Source organism: Salmo trutta, chromosome 4 (assembly GCF_901001165.1).
Source record: "Salmo trutta chromosome 4, fSalTru1.1, whole genome shotgun sequence".
Taxonomy (NCBI): domain Eukaryota; kingdom Metazoa; phylum Chordata; class Actinopteri; order Salmoniformes; family Salmonidae; genus Salmo; species Salmo trutta.
In genome coordinates this window covers 48,650,103-48,675,378 of record NC_042960.1, presented here as the reverse complement: position 1 = coordinate 48,675,378, position 25,276 = coordinate 48,650,103, and the positions used below count along the sequence as shown (strand labels likewise).

General features: G+C 38.5%; 1 protein-coding gene across 1 annotated transcript in view; it reads right to left on the bottom strand.

Annotated features, from left to right (window-relative positions):
* The window catches only part of LOC115192503 (cytosolic carboxypeptidase 6), a 460,539-nt gene extending 443,071 nt beyond the window's left edge, over positions 1–17,468 (bottom strand). The window contains exons 1-2 of the mRNA XM_029751097.1: positions 17,256–17,468; positions 15,875–15,997 (exon numbers count right to left, since the gene is read on the bottom strand). Coding sequence (XP_029606957.1) covers positions 15,875–15,997; positions 17,256–17,397 — 265 coding nt within the window. The 5' untranslated portion in view covers positions 17,398–17,468. The remainder of the gene's footprint in view (positions 1–15,874; positions 15,998–17,255) is intronic.
* Positions 17,469–25,276: the final 7,808 nt, after the last annotated feature.

The following is a 25,276-nucleotide window of genomic DNA, read 5'->3' as shown; positions in this document are numbered from 1 at the left end:
TGGTCTTTATAGTGCCGCTTGCTTGGTGGTGCCCCTTGCTTAGTGGTGTTGCATACTCTGGGGCCTTTCAGAACAGGTGTATATATACTGAGATCATGTGACAGATCATGGGACACTTAGATTGCACACAGGTGGACTTTATTTAACTAATTATGTGACTCCTGAAGGTAATTGGCTGCACCAGATCTTATTTAGGGGTTTCATAGCAAAGGGGGTGAATACATATGCACGCACCACTTTTCCGTTTTGTATTTTGTATAATTTTTTGAAACAAGTTATTTTTTTCATTTCACCAATTTGGACTATTTTGTGTATGTCCATTACATGAAATCCAAATAAAAAATCAATTTAAAAGACAGGTTGAAATGCAACAAAATAGGAAAAACGCAAGGGGGTGAATACTTTTACAAGGCACTGTATGTATGTGAAGGGCCAGGCTTGCTTTAGAAAGAAAGATGTCTGTCATGATATTTTGGCTACAGAGATTTTTATGTCTGTATTTGCTATTCATGTCAAAATCAGATAATATTAAATCAATTTGTTGACTTGTCTGTAATGCATATCATGGCAATGTTTTACTGGGAAATCGGATAAATAATTAGTCTAGTCATAACAATCATTGTGATAGGCATATTAACCTATACCACTTGCAAATCATGATTAGTTTGCCCCTTGCACATTTCAACCAGAGGAGGCAGTTGGGAGGAGCTGTATGAGGACAGGCTCATTGTAATGGCTGGAATGGAATGAGTGGTTTCCATATGTTTGATACTGTTCCATTTAATCTATTCCAGCCATTACAATGATCCTGTCCTCCTATAACTCCTCCCACCAGCCTCCTCTGATTTCAACTGAATCTTGATTAGGTCTACATCTACTATCCTCATGTGCCAAAATGAATCAGGAAAGAATCGTTCAAAAGTGCTTAAATACCATTTCTACCAAGATGACATTCATAGGTGGTTGCCCCATCAATGAATATTGTAGAGGCAGACATTGAATTATAGCCAAGCCTTTGAGAATATGATTGTCTAATAGCTTCACTTCTCTCCTAATCTGTCGGATCCCTGCCTGCACATTATGCACAGTGTTTGGCAGAGGGAAGACAGAAACAATCTAAAGTCATTACACTGGTAGGAAGCTCTGTCAAATCTCTACCTACCCTGAAGCAACTGGTCATCACAAACAAATGAAAACCTCTGAAAGCAGTTGTACTTGGCTAAAGATGCTGTCTTCTATTCCGAAGTGTCTATGCATCTTCAACTTGATTATTTCAAAAGGGGATACAAACTTACATTCAATATGAGATCTTGTTAAACCTCCCTTGCAAGAGCTCCTGGAAAATATGTGGTGTGCATTTTAATGTTGTTTACTCTGAAAAGTGCAAGACAGCTGTCAGTATCAAAATCTCATGTATTCTATCAAAATTCCTCTCCAGTCTATATTTTGCACTTCACTTTGCAAACATATTCTGTGCATGAATTTGTGAAATCAAACAAAACCTGACACATGAATGAAGCTCATCTCAGGAAGGAATTATAAATAAATCAGAAAAATAACCGAGGCAGCTTAAAAAACACGAACTGGTAAAATGTTACAAATCCTTGCCATTTTCACAAACTGCATCCTCTTGCCTCAGATGAAAAATGACATGTCTGCCTTGAAACTGTTTTTATGGCATCAGGATTGCTTGAAAATTAATTACATCATTGGAGCCCTGCGTTCACACACCAAATGTGCAATAGAAGTGTGTAGCCTTCATTTTCACTTACAACATATTCTATCGCTGAGAGATGGATAAGCATGGCTTGGACCCTGTGGACTATGACTCAGCGGCCCACAATCCCCATACCTCCATCTCTGGATAATTAAGAGAGAACGAATACATGATTGATCACAGCCAAACACACAACAAAGACAGAATGTGCACACAAACACATGTCGACACTAAAGGGAAGCAAACCAACATTAACCTAATGTAAGATGCTTTAACTAGGCTACATGAGCAAAGCATTAGTGACAATAAAGTGCACGACTGTTGCATTACAAAATCATACGCATAAATTAACTCCATAAAACCTTTTCTTCCTATCGCTAAAGCTCCACCATGTAGTGGGAAAAGTTGCCAGCAATAGGAATATTTTATTTCAACATTTATCCTACAAATCTTACAAAACTTTTGTGTGATGACTAGCATTTTGTGACATTTTGAGAACAAGAGATGCCAGCTCAATATGTCTATGTATCTCAGCAATCAACAATTAACTTTCAAAGTATTGAAGATGTTTGTACTACATCTGCCAGGAGAAGTGCCTGAAACCACAGCAAACTGGGCCATGTGTTCCTTCTCTGATTAGATGAAACCAAGTGCAGCAGGCGAGGAATGTCAGACAGGATTATCGCCTGTTTCATTTGCTCTGCTTTTGCACAACCCTGATATCACCTCCCCTGCCTCGCTCAGTGGCATGGCAAAGACACATATGATAACTGAGACTACTGTAGTTTGCAAATATTATGACACTAGATGACTCTTGAAGGAAAGTTTGCTCTGCTCAAACAAGCAATGAGAAAATAGAGCAAGTAAAGAATACAAAACTGATATATTGAATTCTCCATGTGGTCTAATATTAAAGTTCACTTAATTTAATATAACAGGCTTTTCAAATTCAATATTGGTGCATAATAACTACTTAAAATATAAAAGGGATGCAAAATGCACCCATTTCGTGGAATGACCCACCTGTGCAAAATTAAGTGTCTCCTACAGCTGAGAGTTAAGCAAAGGGATTGGCAAAGATTTTCTCACGCTGTGACACTTGGTTAAACGCAATGGGCTGCCCATATCTCCAGAGCTACAAAGCTATGTGCCTCCTTCAGCGCGGCACCTTAGTCTTGGGATGTTTCCTTCAGAGTCATGCCTATATAACGACACCACACTCACTAGGTATCAAATGGGACATATAAGGAAATACAATTGACAAAAGAGTCCACGGGAAAGAGAAAGAGAAAGCAGGCAATGGACATAGAAAAATAAAATAATAATACAAAATGAACTATTACAGTTACAAATGGTTGATAAATATAATAAATCAAAAGGAATAGTCCAGCCGACACTCACTTGACAGGCCAAAACGTATCTCCATATTCTCCTCCTGGCTTAAAAGAAGAAAAAACGCAAAAAGGAAAAAGTGAAAAGCCCATTTAATGTGTTGGGAAGTGAAGCCGCTCCAGTACCAAGGACAAGTAAGGGAGACGGCGAGGCCAGAGATGCTCTCAATACATCAGAGTCATACGTGTTACTGCATGGCAAAATCTTCTGCTTGAAAACCCAGTCACAGAAGCTTATATAAAAGTTAAAACATGGATCCCAAGTATAGCCAATGTGGAATGGCTTGCATGTGACTGTGAAAAGAGATTACTTCCAAAAATTACACACATAATCCAACGATAAATATCAGAAGTACAGTTGAAGTCGGAAGTTTACATACACCTTAGCCAAATACATTTAAACTCAGTTTTTCACAATTCCTAACATTTAATCCAAGTACAAATTCCGTCTTAAGTCAGTTAGGATCCCCACTTTATTTTAAGAATGTGAAATGTCAGAATAATAGTAGAGAGAATGAATTATTTCAGCTTTTATTTCTTTCAGCACATTCCCAGTTGGTCAGAAGTTTACATACACTCAATTAGTATTTGGTAGCATTGCCTTTAAATTGTTTAACTTGGGTCAAACGTTTCAGGTAGCCTTCCACAAGCTTCCCACAATAAGTTGGGTGAATTTTGGCCGATTCCTCCTGACAGAGCTGGTGTAACTGAGTCAGGTTTGTAGGCCTCTTTGCTCGCACACGCTTTTTAAGTTCTGCCCGCAAATGTTCTGTAGGATTGAGGTCAGGGCTTTGTGATGGCCACTCCAATACCTTGACTTTGTTGTCCTTAAGCCATGTTGCCACAACTTTGGAAGTATGCTTGGGGTCATTGTCCATTTGGAAGACCCATTTGCGACCAAGCTTTAACTTCCTGACTGATGTCTTGAGATGTTGCTTCAATATATCCACATAATTTTCCCTCCTTCATGATGCCATCTATTTTGTGAAGTGCACCAGTCCCTCCTGCAGCCAAGCACCCCCACAACATGATGCTGCCACCCCCGTGCTTCACGGTTGGGATGGTGTTCTTCGGCTTGCAAGCCTCCCCCTTTTTCCTCCAAACATAACGGTGGTCATTATGGCCAAACAGTTCTATTTTTGTTTCATCAGATCAGAGGACATTTCTCGAAAAAGTACAATCTTTGTCCCCATGTGCAGTTGCAAACCGTAGTCTGGCTGTTTTATGGCGGTTTTGGAGTGATCATGAGTCCTACATACATTTTTAGACTTTTCAATTATTTATATACACAGTGCCTTCAGAAAGTATTCACACAACTTGACTTTTTCCAAATGTTGTTGTGTAACAGTCTGAATTTAAAATGGACAAAATTAAGATTGTGTCACTGATCTACACACAATAACCCATAATGTCAAAGTAGAAATATGTTTTTTTATATATATTCCAAATGAAAAATGCACACCCTAATCTGTTTCACCTGTCTTTGTGCTTGTCTCCACCCCAGGTGTCGCCCATCTCCCCCATTTTCCCCAATGTACTTATACCTGTGTTCTCTGTGTGTTGCCAGTTCGATTTGTTCCTTCAAGTCTACCAGCGTTTTTTCCCGTGCTTGTCTGTCTGTCTCTAGTTCCTGTTTTCTAGCTTTCCTGTTTTTTGACCATTCTGCCTGCCTTGACCCTGAGCCTGCCTGTCGTTCTGTACCTTTCGGACTCTGCTCTGGACTACTGACCTCTGCCTGCCCTTGACCTGTTGTTTGCCTGCCACCCTGTTTTTGTAATAAACTTGTGTTACTTCGAAACTGTCTGCATCTTACCCCGAGCCTTGACAAAAAGCTGAAATGTCTTGAGTCAATAATTATTCAATCCTTTTGTTACGGCAAGTCTAAATAAGTTTAGGAGTGCAAATGTGCTTAACAAGTCACATAAATTACATGGATTCACCACTCTATGTGCAATAATAGTGTTAACCATGATTGCTAAATGACTACCCCATTGCTGTACCCCACAGTTGAGTAGTGAATTTCAAGCACAGATTCAACCACAAAGATCAGGGAGGTTTTCCAATGGTTCGCATAGAAGGGCACCTATTGGTAGATGGGTAAAAAAAAGCAGACATTGAATGTCCCTTTGAGTATGGTGCAGTAATTAATTACACTTTGGATGGTGTATCAATGCACCCAGTCACTACAAAGATACAGGCGCCCTTCCAACCTCAATTGCCGGAGAGGAAGGAAACCGCTCAGGGATTTCAACATGAGACCAATGGTGATTTTAAAACAGTTACAGAGTTTAATGGCTGTGCAGTAGATAACTGAATATGGATCAACAACATTGTAGTTACTCCACAATACTAACATAAATGACAGAGTGAAAAGAATGATGCCTGTACAGAATATAAATATTCCAAATCTTGTATCCTGTTTGCAATAAGGCACTAAAGTAATACTGCAAAAAATGTGAAAAATAAATGTACTTTTTGTCCTGAATACAACGCATTACGTTTGGGGCAAATCCAACACAACACATCACTGAGTACCACTCTTCATATTTTCAAGCATGGTGGTGGCTGCATCATGTTATGGGTATGCATGTCATTGGCAAGGCTAGGGAGTGTTTTAGGATGAAAAAAACAGAATAGAGCTAAGCACAAAATCTTAGAGAAAAACCTGGTTCAGTCTGCTTTCCAACAGACACTGGGAGACAAATTCACCTTTTAGCAGGACATTTACCTAAAACACAAGGTCAAATATACACCGGAGTTGTTTACCAAGACAACATTGAATGAACCTAAGTGGCCTATTTACAGTTTTGACTTAAATCGACGTAAAAATGGCTGTCTGGCAAGATCTTTACAGAGCTTGAATAATAATAGTTAAAACTATAACTTTGATAGCATGGATGGTCAGTACTTGAATCCTTTGCTCTGTCCATGAATTTGAGAGTGATTACTTTTCTCCAGCCCCATCCCTTAGCTGTTTACCAAAACAGTGGCGGGGTTGGCACTTTGTTATCGTTAAAAACTAAAGATTTCCCTTTTATGTTAGGTTTTTCCATTTCAGCAGAAAAACACACGTTTTACCAACTGCCTTCCCCTATGTTATGTTTTAATCACCTTTTAGTCTTGGAATAAAACCAACAACAGGACATTAGAAGTGGCACTGTAGCTCAGCCCTCTCCAAGCCACTTGTGCTATGCAAATGTACTGATTATTGAAACGTTTCCCTGTTCTTTAATCAATGAAGACCCTACTCTTGATTCATGGGTACTCTGGAGTATATAAATATCTTCTGACAAGATTGACTGCATTTTCCCCCAGCATTCGTTTGGCTCCTGTTTTGTTCTCCCCCCTCAAAATGTTGATTTGGCTCTGACTGTAATCACTCGTCCTGTTGATGGGCCCTGCAATTTCAACATGAACACTTCTGAGAGAAGATAAGGCAAGACAGATTCTGTACACAGCTCAGAAAAAAAGCACTGAACAGTGAAGGAATTTTCCATAGTATTTATCCTCATTAGTAATCTCTCTGCAGAATCCCATAAGCCCATTTTATACCGTTTTATTTTGTTCGTCGATTGAGAAAATATTTTTTCATCTATTATCATTACTGTGCAAGACTTAAAATCCAAGGAGCAAATCCATTAAATGTTTATTGGCAGATACACAATTACACAATTTTTGCCCTTGGAAATAATTTAATCATCAAGAATAAACATAAGTATACAGTGCCTTCAGAATATATTCACACCCCCTGACGTTTTCAACATGTTGTTGTGTTACAGCGTGAATTTAAAATGGATTAAATGTAGATTTTGTGTCACTGGCCTACACACAATACCCCACAATGTCAAAGTGGAATTATGTTATTAGAAATGTTTACAAATTCATAAAAATGTAAAGCTGAAATGTCTTGATTCAATAAGTATTCAACCCCTTTGTTATGGCAGCCTAAATAAGTTCAGCAGTAAATATTTGCTTAACAAGTCACATAATTATTTGCATGGACTCACTCTGTGTGCAATAATAGTGTTTGACATGATTTCTGAATGACTACATCATCTCTGTACCCCACGCATACAATTATCTGTAAGGTCCCCCAGTCGAGCAGTGAATTTCAAACACAGATTCAACCACAAAGACCAGAGAGGTTTCCAATGCCTCGCAAAGGTCACCTATTAATAGATGGGTAAAAAAAAAAAGCAGACATCGAATATCCCTTTGAGCATGGTGCAGTTATTAATTACACTTTGGATGGTGTATCAAATCACCGAAACACTACAAAGATGCAGGAGTCCTTCCTAATTCAGTTGCCGCTCAGGGATTTAACCATGAGCCCAATGGTGACTTTAAAACAGTTACAGAGTGTAATGGCTGTGATAGAAGGATGGATCAACAACACTGCAGTTACTCAACAATACTAACCTGCAACAAGGCAATTAAGTAATACTGTGGCAAAGCAATTAACTTTTTGTCCTGAATACAAAGTGTTACTGTATGTTTGGGGTAAATCCAATAAAACACATTACTGAGTACCACTCCATATTTTCACGCATATTGGTGTCTGCATCATGTTATAGGAATGCTTGTTATCTTTAAGGACTGGGGAGTTTTTCAGGATAAAAAAGAAACGGAATGGGGCTATGCACAGGCAAAATCCTAGAGGAAAACCTGGTTCAGTCTTCTTTCTGCCAGACACTGGGAGATGAACTCACCTTTCAGCAGGACATTAAAAGGCCAAATCTACACTGGAGTTGCTTACCAAGAAGACAGTGAATGTTCCTGAATGGCCGAGTTACAGTTTTGACTTAAATCTACTTGAAGATCTATGGCAAGACCTGGAAATGGTTGTCTAGCAATGATCTACAACACATTTGACAGAACTTGAAGAATGTTGCACAATGCAGGGGTGGAAAGCTCTTAGAGACTTACCCAGAAAGACTTGCATCTGTAATTGCTGCCAAAGGTGCTTCTACAAAGTATTGACTCAGGGGTGTGAATACTTACGTAAATGAGATATTGCTCTATTTTATTTTCAATAAATTTGCAAACATTTCTAAAAACATGTTTTCACTTTGTCATTATGGGGTATTGTGTGCAGATGGGTGAAATAAAAAAATATATTTAATCAATTTTAAATTCAGGCTGCAACACAACAAAATGTGGAATAAGTCAAGGAGTACGAATACTTTCTGAAGGCATTGTATACTATATGCCCTTATTTGGAGCGAAGGAGCTGGCGCAAAAGTTGAAAGACTTATCACAGGTAGCCTAAAGTTAGTTCTGAAAAGTGGAAATCCGAAGCGATGGCAGAAAGAGCAAGCTGGTGTTCGGTCCCTGGCTGCACTTTATATAATACATCAAGGGAAGAAGGCACAACATTTTACTGTTGAAAGATGCAGAATATGGCTAATAGCGATAAATAACAGGAAATACGATGTAAACCCTCCTACAGCCAAACTTGCAAATCTACATGTGTGTATGTAGTAAGCACTTCATTGACGACGACTGTGAAAGAGACATACAATCGGAAATGATGGGAACAAATCACAAAAGAAAACTCAAAAACACAGCTGTATGTTCTGTATTCCCATGGACTGGATCTGGTGCCGTGCCAAAATACAGAGGTACTTTTGAGATGAGATAGCGTCAAAGCAAGCTTGCAGAGGTATGTAGTCTAATCACTACAGTTCGAATTGATCTTATTGTGTTGTAGCCTAGGCGCTTTACCGGTTAGCATATGTTGAGGGGAAAGACAGTAATTGTGTCACCTTACATTGTAATATACAGCAATTGTGTCATATTACATTGCAGAATAGACAGAATAAAAATTAAAGGTGTTGTTGCATTTTAATTACTTAGGATCGGGTCTACTTGCTTTTTTTATAATCATAAACTCCTATGTCGGATGTGTTGGCTAGCCATGGTTTATTTGCATGACAACATTTCATGCTTTTAACAACTGTATAACCTTGCGTGAAATACATGGCCCCAGGAACCACCTCGGGTAGGCCTATTTGGTTGCCTGTAGTCTGGTCTATTGTGTATTTGTAACCCCCACCTCCCTGTAGGTTGTGGTTTACTTTGTATAACTAATCTGTAATGCTAGGCTACCTTGTTTGATTCCCACCCCCAAAAAAATCTATGATTGTGAATAAGCGCCTTGCGTGCAGTTTTTACGTAAAGGGATTCCCCACGAGAGTGCACATGCACAGTTGTTACCTGTTTCCTCTGTTGTTGCAGTCAGACACATCAAATAATAATATAAAATAATCACAATAGTTTTAGGTGGAAAAGTACACATTTCCTGACTCAAAACCAGTAGTACTTTTGATTAAAAAAATAGCTAATTCAACCGTACGCTTTCAATAATACAAAGAATTAGTCTACAATTTGCAGATTTCTCAATCGCTCTTTGACTGACAACAGAGCAGAGCTAGTAGTGCAAAAGACATGTCACGTGACACAATTTTGAAGGCAAACTCCACCTAACTAGTTTCAATGTATGGAATCCCTTTTGAACATTTTTGATTTTAGGTAAACTTCTACTTGAAGTTAAGTTACTAAAATGAGCAGGGTCAGCTATACTGCCCTACAAAGGCAAAACGCAGTAAGTACACATTTGGTCAACAATATTATCTGATTCGTGTGGTACTTAGTTTCCTGACACAGGAACAAGCCAGTGGATCAGAATTTATCATGGAGTATCAGAAATTGCTGTCTGTCTAGACAGAAAAATACTTTGAAGTCAGATTTATCAGAAAACGTTGTTACTGTGTTTTGCCTTTGCAGGGCAGTATAGCATGAGAGACCCTTCTTCATCTCCTGATTACATGTAGTGAAACAAGACCACTAAAAGTTTTAACATTTTTATAGATTCAAACAAACATTATTGATATTACCATGGTCACAACCATAACCTGTCAACTCCATCTCCCTTATAAAGATAAGATATTAATTTTGGTTCAAATATCTTCCTTTTGGGGCCTTCCGAGTGGCGCAGCGGTCTAAGGAACTGCATCGCAGTGCTTGAGGCGTCACTACAGTCCCAGGTTCGATCCCAGGCTGTGTCCGCAGGGGCTTTACTTGGCTCTAGCGGCTCCTTGTGGCTGGCCGGGCGCCTGCAGGCTGACTTCGGTCGTCAGTTGAATGGTGTTTCCTCCGACACATTGGTGCAACTGGCTTCCGGGTTAAGCGGGCGGGTGTTAAGAAGCGCGGTTTGGCACGTCATGTTTCGGAGGACGCATGACTCGACCTTCGCCTCTCCCGAGCCCGTTGGGGAGTTGCAGCGAAGAGACGAGATCGTAATTCGATATCACAAAATGTACAAATATTTTAAAAAGTCATTTTAATTAGGTTTTAGACAAAATTGCTATGTAGTATAACACTTGAATAAAGAAGGAAAATATGCAATTTGTCAACTCCGTAAAACATCAACTCCGTCAGATTTTCGTCAAACGTCAACTCCGTCAGAGTGCTGAAAGATCTGATAGGAAGGTTATGTTTTTGTTGGGGAAATGTAAATAAATAATTTTTCATATTTTACAAATGTTGGTACAGAACTTATTTTTAGAAAACAGAGTTTTGAGTATGTCTGTTTTGAGTATGTTTTCAACTCCGTCAGTGGCTTGTCAACTCTGTTGCTAGTTGCTAACCCGGTTAAGATTTTTTGTGGGGTAAATATTCAGAAAAAATATGTTAATCACTGTTCTAAAATATATGCTAAAACTATTAAAGTATTTGCCGTGTTAGACATAAAGGATCATGTTTCCTTTATTAATCTTGTTTTATGTTCTGAATCTAGAAAAACATGCCAAAATGCTAATGAAATTAGCCCAGGAGCATAATACAGTGGCATAAAATTAAACAAAAAGTTGTTTGGAGATTTACATTACATATTTGAATAATGTAATGTTAGAATGACACAATCAGGGCTTAAACACTTGTTGGACAATAAATATAAAAAGCGATCCAGTTAAGTGCATTATATGGACCATTTTTTTTTATTAAGATGTTGTCCTTTTCCATGGTGTAATAGCTGATTCTTTGGTCTATATAAATATATATTTCAACTCTTGTTATTCTTATGAAAATATTTGTGAACAAAAAGTTGGGATTGTCCTGAGTTATGCCATGCTACTTACTCCTCTTAGACTACTTCAACAGATTTAGTAGGCCTTTCAGAGGTATCGGTATCATAAAGAACAGAACTTCCATTTAAAAAACGATTTGTACACAATCATTTGGTCTTATTTTGTCATTCTTTGATGTCATTTAGCAGTCAGCAGTACACAATAATAAACATTTTATCTGTTACACTATAGTCATGTAAAACTTGCATGAATTAGATTCACTTTCCAAGTTTGGATAAAACATTTCCATCACAAATGGTTAGAAACACAAAATGTCAAATTTGAATAAACATTCCGGTACAGAACTTTACATCTTTTGGAAGGAAACCCCTGTCGCCCCTTCCTACATTCAGTGTTATCTCAGCAGGAAAAACAACACTAGCAAGTAAGGCTGCCCATCTGCACAGGATTTGGACAAAGCCCAAATGTGATGGGGTGCATCAGCCTGATATTCCATAAAAATGGTGAACGAGAACGCAGACGCATGCAGGTAAGACGGTTGATGAAGTGTGAAGGGAAATGGCTTCCTACAGCAGAGGATACAGTGGTGGACTCAAGTTATCTGCATAGCAAATACAAAAACACTCACTAGCACATCCAGGTCTATGAACAGAGCATCTGTTTAGACCTGATAAATCACTTTTTCTTCCAGACCGGTGACAGACTTTCACCCTATACTTTGGCATACCATCATAATGTCCCTGCCTCTGTCTTTCTCTTAACCTGACTTATTACTAATCACCTCAACTAACATGACTGTACCAACGGAAAGAGGAATAATACTTAATCAAAACAGCAGTTACTTACAATAGGTCTACAACAAACCAGTGCACTAAAGAAGGGGAAATAACTGTTTACCAAAAATCTGTTTACCAAAATACAAAGTTTGCTGAACAACAAAGATGTTGGAATTAGTTGATATAGATGAAAGATTTTCAAAAATATATAGGCTACAGTATGTTTTAGCTAAATCCTGAATGTGCACAGATGGATGCACAGGTTGTTTTCTGGGAAATGATTTACTGTATAGAATATTTATTTATAATTTGACTGTTAGATTATTTCTGCTTCTTTGTAACACTAATGGAAATGTGAGCACATATGATTGGTGATTGGTGACTAATATTCCCAATGTAAAGAATTCTGTTTCAAGCACTAATCACACTTTCACATTAAAGCAATGCCATATTTCTGTCTGACATTGATAGAAAAGAACTGTCAAAGAGACAAACATTTCATTTCTCCATGTAAACATTGTATAACTAATGATAAAGGTCCACGTAATTATAGATACAAATATGTTCTTTTCTCTAAATAAAAACCCATTGATTAATAAGCATCCGTAACAAAAATGAAATTGAGGAGCTAAAGAGATAATTATAACTATTAAAACTCAATTAGCATATAGGAGTCTCTGGAATGTGCATATTGTTTCTCATACCTCTATATCTACAGGACCATCAATATGGTTTTAATGACTCCTTGAGGAAATAGTCATTATGTTTCTGTACTATCAAAGTCTGCATAATGGAGGTAATTTTCCTGTATTATCTTAAAAAGCAAATGGAGGACTGCTGAAGCATTTTAGTGTGACTCAGACCTGTGGGCTGCAATGCCTATGAAAAGATATACCACTGACCTAATCTGCATATGGTTGACAAGAAACTGAATCTCTCATCTAAATGTAAATTAGGTGTTTATACCTTTAGTAAACAGCTTACATTGCCATAGTCTGTTTTAATAAACCAATTAGAATTTATTACCAGGGATACTAAAATCTAATAAAATCTCTAGTTTCTAAAACGTATGCAACATGCTGACAGCTGTCCTACAAAAAAAGCAGCAATATTGGCAGCATGAAACTCACTGAGTGATATCTCTGCATAAATTCAAAGAAATATGTGTGCTTGAATTCCCATGTTTCAGGCAATACATTCTGTTTGAGGAGAGTAAAATTGACTTTTACTGACATGAATGTCCGTTACAATATAGCTTGGAGGAGGACATATGCATGTGATCCATACAGTAGCCTCTATGAGGGTACTCTAATTTTCTTCCTGTCAGTGTCGTATCATACAGGCCTGACATATGCATGAATTGGAAATGTGAGACATTCACAGATATCACTGTGACTGGATGGAATGTGGATGCTAGTTATTTTACCATGTGATACTGTCTAGATATGGATGTCCTCTAAGGCTGCATTTACAAAGACAGCCTAATTCTGATCATTTGCCCAATTATTGGCAAAAGATCTGATCTGATTGGTCAAAACACCAATTATGGTCAAAATATCAGAATCAGACTGCCTGTGTAAACACTGCCTAAAGGGACAATTTAAGCACTACATTAACATTAGATATTGATCTTGAATCCTCTTAGTAAGTATGACAAACAACCAGACATGTTTGAAATAAGCTTACACCTTGGTAATATGAAAGGCATTCTTCTTCAACGTAAACACATTGACGTTGAATGTGTGTTGCTACTCAAGGTATGCAATGCCAAATGGATGTATTATGAATAGTCCTCCTTGTTTCTCAATTCCACCAACAAATCAAACCCCAATTATTTACAGAGTAAGGGCTAAGCCCTAAAAAAACGGATTGACAGATACACTGTAGACAACATACAGTATGACCACTGATGTGACAAATTACTAATTCAGTCCTGTTGGCTTACAAGTGGTTAAAAACATTTAGCCTAGCTGTGTTGCTTCATTGAAATAGCAACAGGACATTAATATGACATTAGCGCAGTAACATCAATTCCTCTCCGTTTCCAACTTTGGTAATGCATTTACTGGAAATAGATTAATATCAATTCCATAAATCATTCAGGAGAAGTTTCAGACCTAGAGACATCTGGGTAATGTCATATATGTTAGCTGATCTCCGTCTGGGAGCTTAACGCCCATTAATCAATGTCTGAGGTCCTCTGAGCATGTCATCTGGGAAAATAGGGAAACGTACAAATAAAATAAAAAGTCTCCTGATTATTTATTCATATCAACCTACTAAAACATATGTTTATCTACCCTCTCCTCTATTCACTCCCCTTGACAGCCCACATGTATAGCCGTTTTTATCCTCATTCATAACTCTGGATCTAGCGTAACACTCAGTTTAAGACATATCCTTTAATCCTCATGGCTCCCGCGATTCTTAGAAGCTCTTTGTTTATCTCTTAACTGACAAACCTCTCACCTGTTATGTGGTGCGATGGTGTGACGGACAATAATATATATTATATTGTAGTAATACCGCTATCATTTGAATTTAATTTGATTGACAGTCCCATTTGGTAGTTTAAGCTTACCTTAAAAAAGTGTGTCTTATAAACCTATAATTGCCTGTTTTTCTCAGTTTGACGTCTGGGAGAAAAACATAGAGAATCTTCTCAGAAGTCTCAAACTGTATCCAAATTACAAACAAAAAAATGTATCAACTTAAAAAGTCTATCCTCTGACAGTTGAACCAAACAGAATAGAAACACAAGTTAAACATCTCATCTTTGCACAGCCAAAAATTGGTTGCCTGTCAAGAATATGAAAACTGTGTATCATCTGTTGAAGATCCTGAACCTAATCTCCCAGCAGAGAATGATATTGTGAATGTTCCACAGGCCCACTGACTCACTGTCACTCCAGCCCAAAGCCGCTCTCTTTGCTGCCCACTTGACCTTGTCACAGGGGAAAGCACTTTATTTTCATTGCGGTGTCATTCATTTGGTTGAAAAGTGCTAAACAAAGGCCATTTACAAAGCATTCTGGAACATATTAACTTGTTTAATTACAGTCTTCAACCAGGAAGATGGACAAGCTAAAAGAGCAGTGACTCACATAGAGCCTTTGAATTTTTTTGTTACCCTTTTTTTATATATGATTAACCATTAAAAGCCACAATCAAAGAGATGATTTAGGCCTAATTGATGTATAGAATATTCTGCTTGTATTAATAATTGAGAACATAAAGGCAATATTAACATAATTTCATTGCTTTGATATGATGCAATTCAAATCACAGAAACATATCTAAGGAAAATAATACTTTTGTAACTAAAGTATATAAGATCTGTAAAGGAGGATCAGACAGAGAGGATCGCACTAAAAAACTACCTTTTTGTGTTTGTGTGGGTCTTCTTGTATATTAGTAAACAAGAAACAATTGTAGCTGAAAATGTAGTGCAATACCCAGAAATATGGTATCTGGTAATGAACAACCTGTCAACCTGCCTTGTATGAGCAAGCATAGCCTACATTATATACATGATTTACTATATCCTAAATCCCACCATCTCTTTGCCATATACTGCCTTTTTTAAATTGAGGGACCGACAGTAATGTCATCATAGATTTAGCCGGTGTTAACTTGTGGAATAGACACTGGCTGGAATGCAGTTTTAACCAATTTAGCATTCAGGATTAGACCCACCCGTTGTATAATAGCTTGATAACACTGGATTGTTTTGTGATCCAAAGTAGCTTTACATAGCCTATAACTAATTATGCTAGGTAAAATACAATTCCAAATTAGCCTAATAAGCCTAGTCTGTGGATATATTTACAAATATTAAGTACAAATGTATCAAATGTCACTGTAGTAAACTCTGACATTAGACCTCATTCAGTTTGTACTTACCACTCTCGAAGCAAGCATCAAAGACAAGGTGGCTTTTCCGTGAAACTCCTGTGTATCCTGTTGGAGTAACCATCAGCTTGTTCACATTGCCCACTAAGGCTTCCTCTCTTCCAGCTTCACTGCCTAGGAAAACCACATATCACTTGTCAAACCACTTAATCTGAACTAAGCTCTATTAAACACCCCACTATTCTTAAGTTATCACATGGGCTAAATATTATATTAAGGCTTATATTCAATTGAATCAGAAGTAGATATGACAAAGTTTCTTCATGCATGTGGCTAGCTGAGGTTTGAAAAGGGACCATTGGTCCATGCCTGCCTTATGCATAGTAAATAAGGCATACTGTTGGCAAAGCCTTAACTGAAGTATCCTTGCAGAAATATGTCTACATGTATTAGAACAAAATAAAAACCTCAATGCAACAAAAAGGTGTGATAAATTATTTATTTTGGTAACTTCAGACATTTCACTATTGTAAACAAATGGAATGTTACTAGCTTAAACCTCACAACAATAAACAGCTAGGCCTATAGTCAGGTCTTACAAGTGCTTGGCCCTGCTTGTTGACAGGTGCTGAAGCAGGTGGTTAAATAGCCTATGCCATTTGAAGTGAACATACTGTCCTTTAACTGCAGCTAATACATTAATAATAGATAATAATCTCACTTTATAAATCAAGTCGCACTGTTAGTGTTGCATTTAATTACAGTACAGCCTAGGTAGCTAATACCATGCCATGCCATGGATGTTACACATGATGTGGATTAGGATTTAACTCTATGAACTCAAATATTGTAATTGTAGACTAATTAAAACCCGTACAATGATGTGTACCCACTGCCATAATATTACCATAGCTAGATACAGAGGGAATAGACATAGGTAGCCACTACTTCCTCCCACTGCCAGTTGCTGCAACAGACATCAAGTATTTGCTAACGCTGGTCCTGGACGTCGTTCGTTGAGTACAGCAGAACGACGCCTTGGACCAGAGCTAGCTAGCTAAAGTTAGCTGTTAGCTAAACTCATAGCAAAACAGCATAAACTGAATGGCAAGTAGCTAACCCGTCCAGGCAGAATGTTCACGGCAAACAGTTCAATTTCCTGAACATTTTAATATTGATGATACTAGCTAGTATTATGTATCGCATGTAGCTAAACTAGGAACGTTAACGTTAGCTAGCTAGCTACAGTAACTAGAAGGTTAGCTAGCTAACAAGCTAGCTAGATGTTGATGTTCACAAACGATGACGCGTCGGTCTAGGTGAGTGATGCAGCAGTCCAGACTCATGCACTAACTAAATGTGCAGCTACCTGCTATGCACTCTCATATAGGTACTGTGGAGGTATCTAGCTAGCACTACTGTATTTACACACCAGTGTCGACGTCTCTCACGTTCTCCTCCATCTTCCTTTCCATTTTTGCACAACACACCAGCGCATGACGCTGAGTGTTTCCACGGCAACGCAGCGTGAGGCTAAGGGAGGAGGTTTGATTTGACATACAGTAAAAGGTCATTGCTAGAACTAATTCAGGTTTTGTCAAATTAACGTCCAAATTTGATATTTTTTGCACTTCAGCGAACCCTAACCCTTTTCCTAACCTTAACCTATTTCTCCTAACCTGCTACTTTAATTATCCTAAACTGCTACGAAAAGTCAAATCGGACTTTAATTTGACAAAAGCTGAATCCCTTCTAGCCATGACCGACACCTATTTCTCTCTTTGGATTGGTGGATATTTGAATTGGTGGATATTTGGTGGATATTTGGATTGGTGGATATCTCGTTATTTGAATAATATTTTGAATATTCGATGAGGGGTGTTGATGTCAACCATCTGTATTCTGAGATACTATTCTATCCTCATGAATATGCATATTGAAGAGTTATTTTGACTCACTGAATAATTTCATGAATTAATACTGCAATGAAATTGTGTTCAGTACTGCAATGAAATTGCCATTTCACCCCATTTTGAAACTGAGAGTTTATGACATGGCCTCTCTAGTAATTTAATAGGATCTCTATGGTTTATTCCATTTGTTTGGACAGTGGAAATGGGGTCCAAGAAATATATATATTTTTATCTCTGGCAGTGGAAGTAGGCCTATTTTGAAAATCTAAATGAACAATGTATGGTCCTCTCTCCTCTTTTTAGCTAACATAGAGAACATGGTAGGCTTCAGAGCCTAAACATGTAGCATGAAATGCAATATCTCTCGCTCACTGTTGGCTGTGATTCTAAATTATCCACTGATTTATTAAAGCATGAGGATTTCTAGACAATCGGAGCATATGTCATCAAGCCAATCAAGCCTGACCCTATTCTCTTTCCATTATTATTATATTATCTGATCCCATGGCACTTATCGTAAGAGTAGGGGTGTTAACCCCAGTGTCATGGCTAAATTCCCAACCTGGCCCCAGTCCATAATGGCCACCTAATCATCCCCCTCCTTCCTAATTGGCATATATAACTCCTCACCTCTTCACCTGATAGCTGATGTGTGGTGAGCGTTCTGACACAAAATGGTTGCTGTACATCACCCAGGGTGGAAGAGTGTGTGGTGGAAGAGGGGAGTTTCCCCCTATTATGTAAAGCGCTTTGAGTACCTCAGTTGGTAGAAAATCATTATATAAATCCAATCTATTATTATTAGTAGTAGTAGTATTAGCTACATCAAATGAATGGCCATAAGACTCCAGAGCAAGAGACATATATACTTTCTGTTGTTACTTTTCAGGTTATAAGGTTTGTGTAACAGGAGAAACTGAATAAGGCTGGGAGTAGGGAAAGGATTTTTCTCCCTGTGATCATATTTAATGGCAAGCTACAGGCAACTGAACAGCTAGGATGGCATGATTATTTCTTAATGATAAAGAACTGCTGTGCAATATTTCCTTAAAATTGAAAATGTAATAACTGTCCTTCATGGTATGTCATCCCTTAACTCTAGCCAATTAATGGGCTCCATGGTGCTGGATTTTTTTTGGACTGATGTTCAATGAAATTACTTTGAGACAAGAAACAAAATAATGTATTACATTTTAAACGTTTGTTGTCTTTGCTGTTCCATTTGTAGACATACATGTTTCGTTGAATGTACTGTGGACGGGCAATTCCATGTGTTTTTGTAGCATTTTCAGTGGACATTATTAAAAGTCGTCCTTGTGCATACACAGTGCCTTCAGAAAGTATTCATACCCCATGACTTACGCTTCGATCACACCGACAGCGTCATAGCATTTTGGTAAACCAGAATTATATTCATTTCCAATGAAACGCTACGTTTTCCTTGCAGCATTGCGTTGCAGAGGCAGTTGCAGTGTGTTCGGTGTGGTGCATGCATGGGATTTATTGAACATATGCGTCAAACTGTATGCGTAGACGGCTTGACAGAAATGGTAGCAGAAGGTGAATGTTGAACTTTTTTTGCATACACATCTAGATGATGCTGCGTACTATTTTGCTGTTGGTGTGTTCGAAGCCTTTGCCCACATTTTGTTGTGTTACTGCCTGAAATCAAAATTGATAAAATATTTTTTTCTCTCACTCATCTACACACAATACACCATAATGACATAGTGAAAACATTTTTTTTTAATTTTTTGCAAATTGATTGAAAATGTAATACAGAAATCTCTAATTTACATAAGTAATCACACCCCTGAGTCAATACATGTTAGAATCACCTTTGGCAGCGACTACAGCTGTGAGTCTTTCTGGGTAAGTCTCTAAGAGCTTTGCACACCTGGATTGTACAATATTTGCACATTATATTTTTTTTTATTCTTTAAGCTCTGTTAAGTTGGTTGTTGATCATTGCTAGACAGACATTTTCAAGTCTTGCCGTAGATTTTCAAGAGGATTTCAGTCAAAACTGTAACTAGGCCTCTCAGGAACATTCAATGTCATCTTGGTAAGCAACTCCAGTGTAGATTTGGCCTTGTGTTTTAGGTTATTGTCCTGCTGAAAGATGAATTTGTCTCCCTGCGTCTTTTGGAAAGCAGACTGAACCAGGTTTTTCTCTAGGATTTTGCCTGTGCTTAGCTCTAATCCACTTCATTATATCCTAAAAAAACTCTCTAGTCCTTGCCAATGAAAAGAAGACCCATAACACCTCCATGCTTGAAAATATGAAGAGTGGTACTCAGTGATGTGTTGTGTTGGATTTGCCCCAAACATAACGCTTTGTATTCAGGACATAAAGTTAATTTCTTTGCCAAATGTTTTGCAGTTTCACTTTAGTGCCTTATTGCTAACAGGAATTTGGGAATTTGGGAATTTTATTCTGTACAAGCTTCCTTCTTTTCACTTTGTTATTTAGTTTAGTATTGTGGAATAACTGCAATGTTTTCAGTTTTCTCATATAACAACCATTAAACTCTGTAACTGTTTTAAAATCACCATTGGCCTCATGGTATAATCCCTGAGCGGTTTCCTTCCTCTCCGGCATCTGAGTTAGGATAGACGTGTGTGTCTTTGTAGTGACTGGGTGTATTGATACACTATCCATAGTGTAATTAATGACTTCACCATGCTCAAAGGCACACTCAATGTCTGCTTTTTCCCCCCATCTACCAATGGGTGCATTTCTTTGCAAGGCACTGAGGAACCTCCCTGGTCTTTGTGGTTGAATCTGTATTTGAAATTCACTGCTCGACTTAAGGATCTTACAGACAATTGTATGTGTGGGTTACAGAGGTGAGGTAGTTATTTTTGTCATTTTTTTTAAAAGTCTAAAAACGTAATTCCACTTTGACATTATGGGGTATTGTGTGTAGGCCAGTGACACAAAATCAATATTTAATCCATTTTAAACTCAGGCTGTAACACAATAAAATGTGGAAAAGGTCAAGGGGGTGTGAATGGTTTGTTTAACTTTAATTATTGGTTTTTGCATCATTCTGTTTCTGTGGAATTGCCCAGATCATCAACTTGGATGTGTCTACCTGGGATTAGGTTTGTATATCTCTGGACTCATCTCAGGGGTATCAAAGTTTTAGAGGATGATGATGAAGCCCATGAACTCCTGACAATACATCTCCACATCTGCACATCTGTACTCCATGCAGATCTGTCATCAAGTTTACAGACTGAAAAGATGATTTAATGAACACATCAATCATCGAAAACAAAAGAAAAGTACAGTCCTGTCCATGATCCTCAGATCATCCTTCTCAAATTATATTTTCAATCTCTCTTTTCATTCTTACTATTTAAAAATATTTGTCTTTATAGCATGACTGAAATTATTTTTATTATAAATCCATAATGTTTTCATGGCTACTTTTCTTAGAGATTGCTTCTAGTCTGTGTTTTTAGATGGAACTCTGCATGTGTTTTCATGTGCAGTATTGGAACAAGGAAACCCTTTCTAGTTTGACCATGTAGGCATATAAAGCGCCATCAATGAAAAGGAAGTCATGCAAAATCAAAAGGTAGGACATGTTGGACTGGAAAGAACAGGCGGCATGCAGACAGTCACTATGGCGACAGCAATCAAGAGACTCTTGGGACTGAGCAGGTCAGAGAAGAGGGCTTGAGAGGCAGCTGACAGAGAAATCAACCCTCAGACTGGATGATTCAAGTGACAGCTCATCCCAGAGTACAGGCAGCCTGGCTGTCCCCACAAAGACTGTTTTGAGAAGGGTCGTTCCACCTCAAAAAGCACAAGAAAGAGGATTTTGACACCCACCATCTCAGATTGTTCTGAAATTGTTTCTGTAGTTAGTAACATATACGATTAGTATTCCTGAAACATGATTTTATTGAAACATAATTTGATCTCTGAGAAATTAAGCTAAATGATTGCACCCCAATTGGCCATTTTAATTTATAGGATTTCAGATAATATTCAATGAATTTAGTACCCAACATCTGACTTGGACCAAACTTCTTCCTACCAATGAGTAAGACGGGAGATATAAAAAACCACCCACGGATCCCCCACACCCCATGCCAATCCCACCCCAACAACCATTATACAGTATCTAATTATTCTATGTTTTAGAGGTGCCCTACACTAACTGCTGTTTTCAGCTCTCGCCATAGGTTTTGGATGTGATTCAGATCTGGACTCTTCGCTGGCCACTCCAGAACAGTCCAGCTCCTCTTCTTGAGCCATTCCTGGGTGCTTTTGATGTGCGTTTGGGCTTGTTGTTCCGTTGGAAGACCAAAAAACTTCAACAGAGACCCCGTTTTTGGACACTTCAATGAACATTGCACTCCAAACAACCTTGATACACTACTGATTTCTGATGTCTTGCATACACTCAAGGTCACCAGTATCAGGGTCAGTAAAGTAACCTATGGCGAGATCTAAAAACAGCAATTGGTGCAGGGCACCCCTCAAACATTGAAAAATTTGAGCAGTTTGCTGCTGAAGAGTGGGCCAATTTTCCAGTAGAACGGTGCAGCAAGCTCAGGATGCATAATCGAGAGCATCCTGTCGGGCTGTATCACCACCTGGTACGGAAACTGCTCCGCCCATAACTGTAAGGTTCTCCAGAGGGTAGTGAGGTCTGCACAACACATCACTGGGGGCAAACTACCTGCCCTCCAGGACACCTACACCACCCGATGACACAGGAAGGCCAAAAAGATCATCAAGGACAACAACCACCTGAGCCACTGCCTGTTCACCCCGCTACCATCCAGAAGGCGAGGTCAGTACAGGTGCATCAATGCAGGGACCGAGAGACTGAAAAACAGCTTCTATCTCAAGGCCATCAGACTGTTAAACAGCCATCACTAACATTGAGTGGCTGCTGCCAACATACTGACTCAACTCCAGCCACTTTAATAATGGAAAAATTGATGTAATAAATGTATCACTAGCCACTTTAAACAATGCCATTTCATATAATGTTTACATACCCTACATTACTCATCTCATATGTATGTACTGTACTCTATACCATCTACTGCATCTTGCCATCTTGATGTAATGTATCACTAGCCACTTTCAAAAATGCCAATTTTATATGTTTACATACCCTACATTATTCATCTCATATGTATATACTGTACTCTATACCATCTACTGCATCTTGCCATCTTGATGTAATGTATCACTAGCCACTTTAAACAATGCCATTTTTATATGTTTACATATCCTACATTACTCATCTCATATGTATATTCTGTACTCTATACCATCTACTGCATCTTGCCATCTTGATGTAATGTATCACTAGCCACTTTAAACAATGCCATTTTTATATGTTTACATATCCTACATTACTCATCTCATATGTATATTCTGTACTCTATACCATCTACTGCATCTTGCCATCTTGATGTAATGTATCACTAGCCACTTTAAACAATGCCACTTTTATATGTTTACATATCCTACATTACTCATCTCATATGTATATACTGTACTCTATACCATCCACTGCATCTTGCTTATGCCGTTCTATACCATCACTCATTCATATATTTTTTTAGGTACATATTCTTATTCATTCCTTTACACTTGTGTGTATAAGGTAATTGTTGTGAAATTGTTAGGTTAGATTACTCGTTGGATATTACTGCATTGTCGGAACTAGAAGCACAAGCATTTTGCTACACTCGCATTAACATCTGCTAACCATGTGTATGTGTCAAATCCAATTTTATTTTGATTTGATTTGATTTCATTGATGGCTACAAGATGCATTTGTATGCAGTTACAGCATCTTTGACAAAGGCTGTGCAACCAAGTACTAGCTCCGCGGTGCCAAAACTTTTGTCCATGCCATTCGTCTTTTTTTTCTCAATTAAAATTGTAAACCTAAGTTTACAAAAAAAAGTTGTTCTGCAATGTTGAAAATCCAATTACAACATGTGGAGTTATTTTAAAACTTAATAGGGAATTATTTAAGAACATTCCAATTGCAAAACACTATACAGTCTATGTGTTTGGGACTTTTACCATTACAGACCATTTGAAACCATAACATTGAAACCATTAGAACTGCTGTTGCCTAATGGTTTGCTTGTTTTCCAGGAATGGTCTAACAGTAACTAATCAATACCTTTTTTGAAGGGCATAAATCACACACAAAGGGTCTGTTTCCTGGACGTAAAATAAGGACAAACTGAATTGCTTTCATGGAGGACTGGCTTGAATTGTAAGGATGACCACAATTCTTTTTTTTCATGTGCCAAATCTGTTGTTTTTTTTACCCAAAGTTGCAAAGGAAATGTTGTGATCTATTTAATAAATACAAGAGACTAGAAAAATGAATAAAAGAGTATGTGCTGACCAGCTTTCAAGTGTCTTCACTGACATTATGAACCTATCCCTGACCCAGTCTGTAATACCAACTTGTTTCAAGCAGACCACCATAGTCCCCGTGCCCAAGAACACCAAGGTAGCCTGCCTAAATGACTATCGGCCAGTATCACTCACACCTATAGCCATGAAAGTCTTTGAAAGGCTGGTCATGGCTCACATCAACACCATCCTCCCAGACACCCTGGACCCACTCCAATTTGCATACTGCCCCAACAGATCCACAGACAATGCAATCTCTATTGTACTCCACACTGCCCTTTCCCACTTGGACAAAAAGAACACCTACGTGAGAATGCTGTTCATTGACTACAGATCAGCGTTCAACACCATAGTGCCCTGGGACTGAACACCCCCCTCTCCAACTGGATCCTGGAATTCCTGACCGGCCACCCCAGGCCGTGAGGGTGGGCAACAACACAGGGACCCCTCAGGGGTCTGTGCTTATTCCCCTCCTGTACTCCCTGTTCACCCACAACTGTGTGGCCGCACACGACTCCAACACCAATATCAAGTTTGCTGACGACAAGACGGTGGTAGAGCTGATCACCAACGAAGATGAGGCAGCCTATAGGGAGGTCAGAGACCTGGTGCCAGGATAACAACCTCTTCCTCAACGTTAGCAAGATAAAGGAGCTGATAGTGGACAACAGGAAATGGAGGGGAGAGCACGCCCCGATCCACATCGATGGGACTGTAGTGGAGCGGGTCTCGAGCTCCAACTTTCTTAGTGTCCACATCACCAAGGAATTAACATGGTCCACACACACCAACACAGTTGTGAAGAGGGCACCACCGCACCTCTTCCCTCTCAGGAGACTGAAAAAATTTGGCATGGGCCCTCAGATCCTCAAAAAACGTCTACAGCTGCACCATTTAGAGCATCTTGACTAGCTGCATCATCGCTTGGAACGGCAACTGCAAGGCACCCAACCGCAAGGCGCTACAGAGGGTGGTGAGTAGCAGTGTGCCGAGTACTCGGACAAAACAAGTATCGTAACGGATATGGAGAATTTTTGTAATATAATTATGACACAAGTATGTTTTGTAATTATCCATGATCGGTATTGTTTTTTTTCTGCTACTAGCACGCATCTCTCTCTTTCA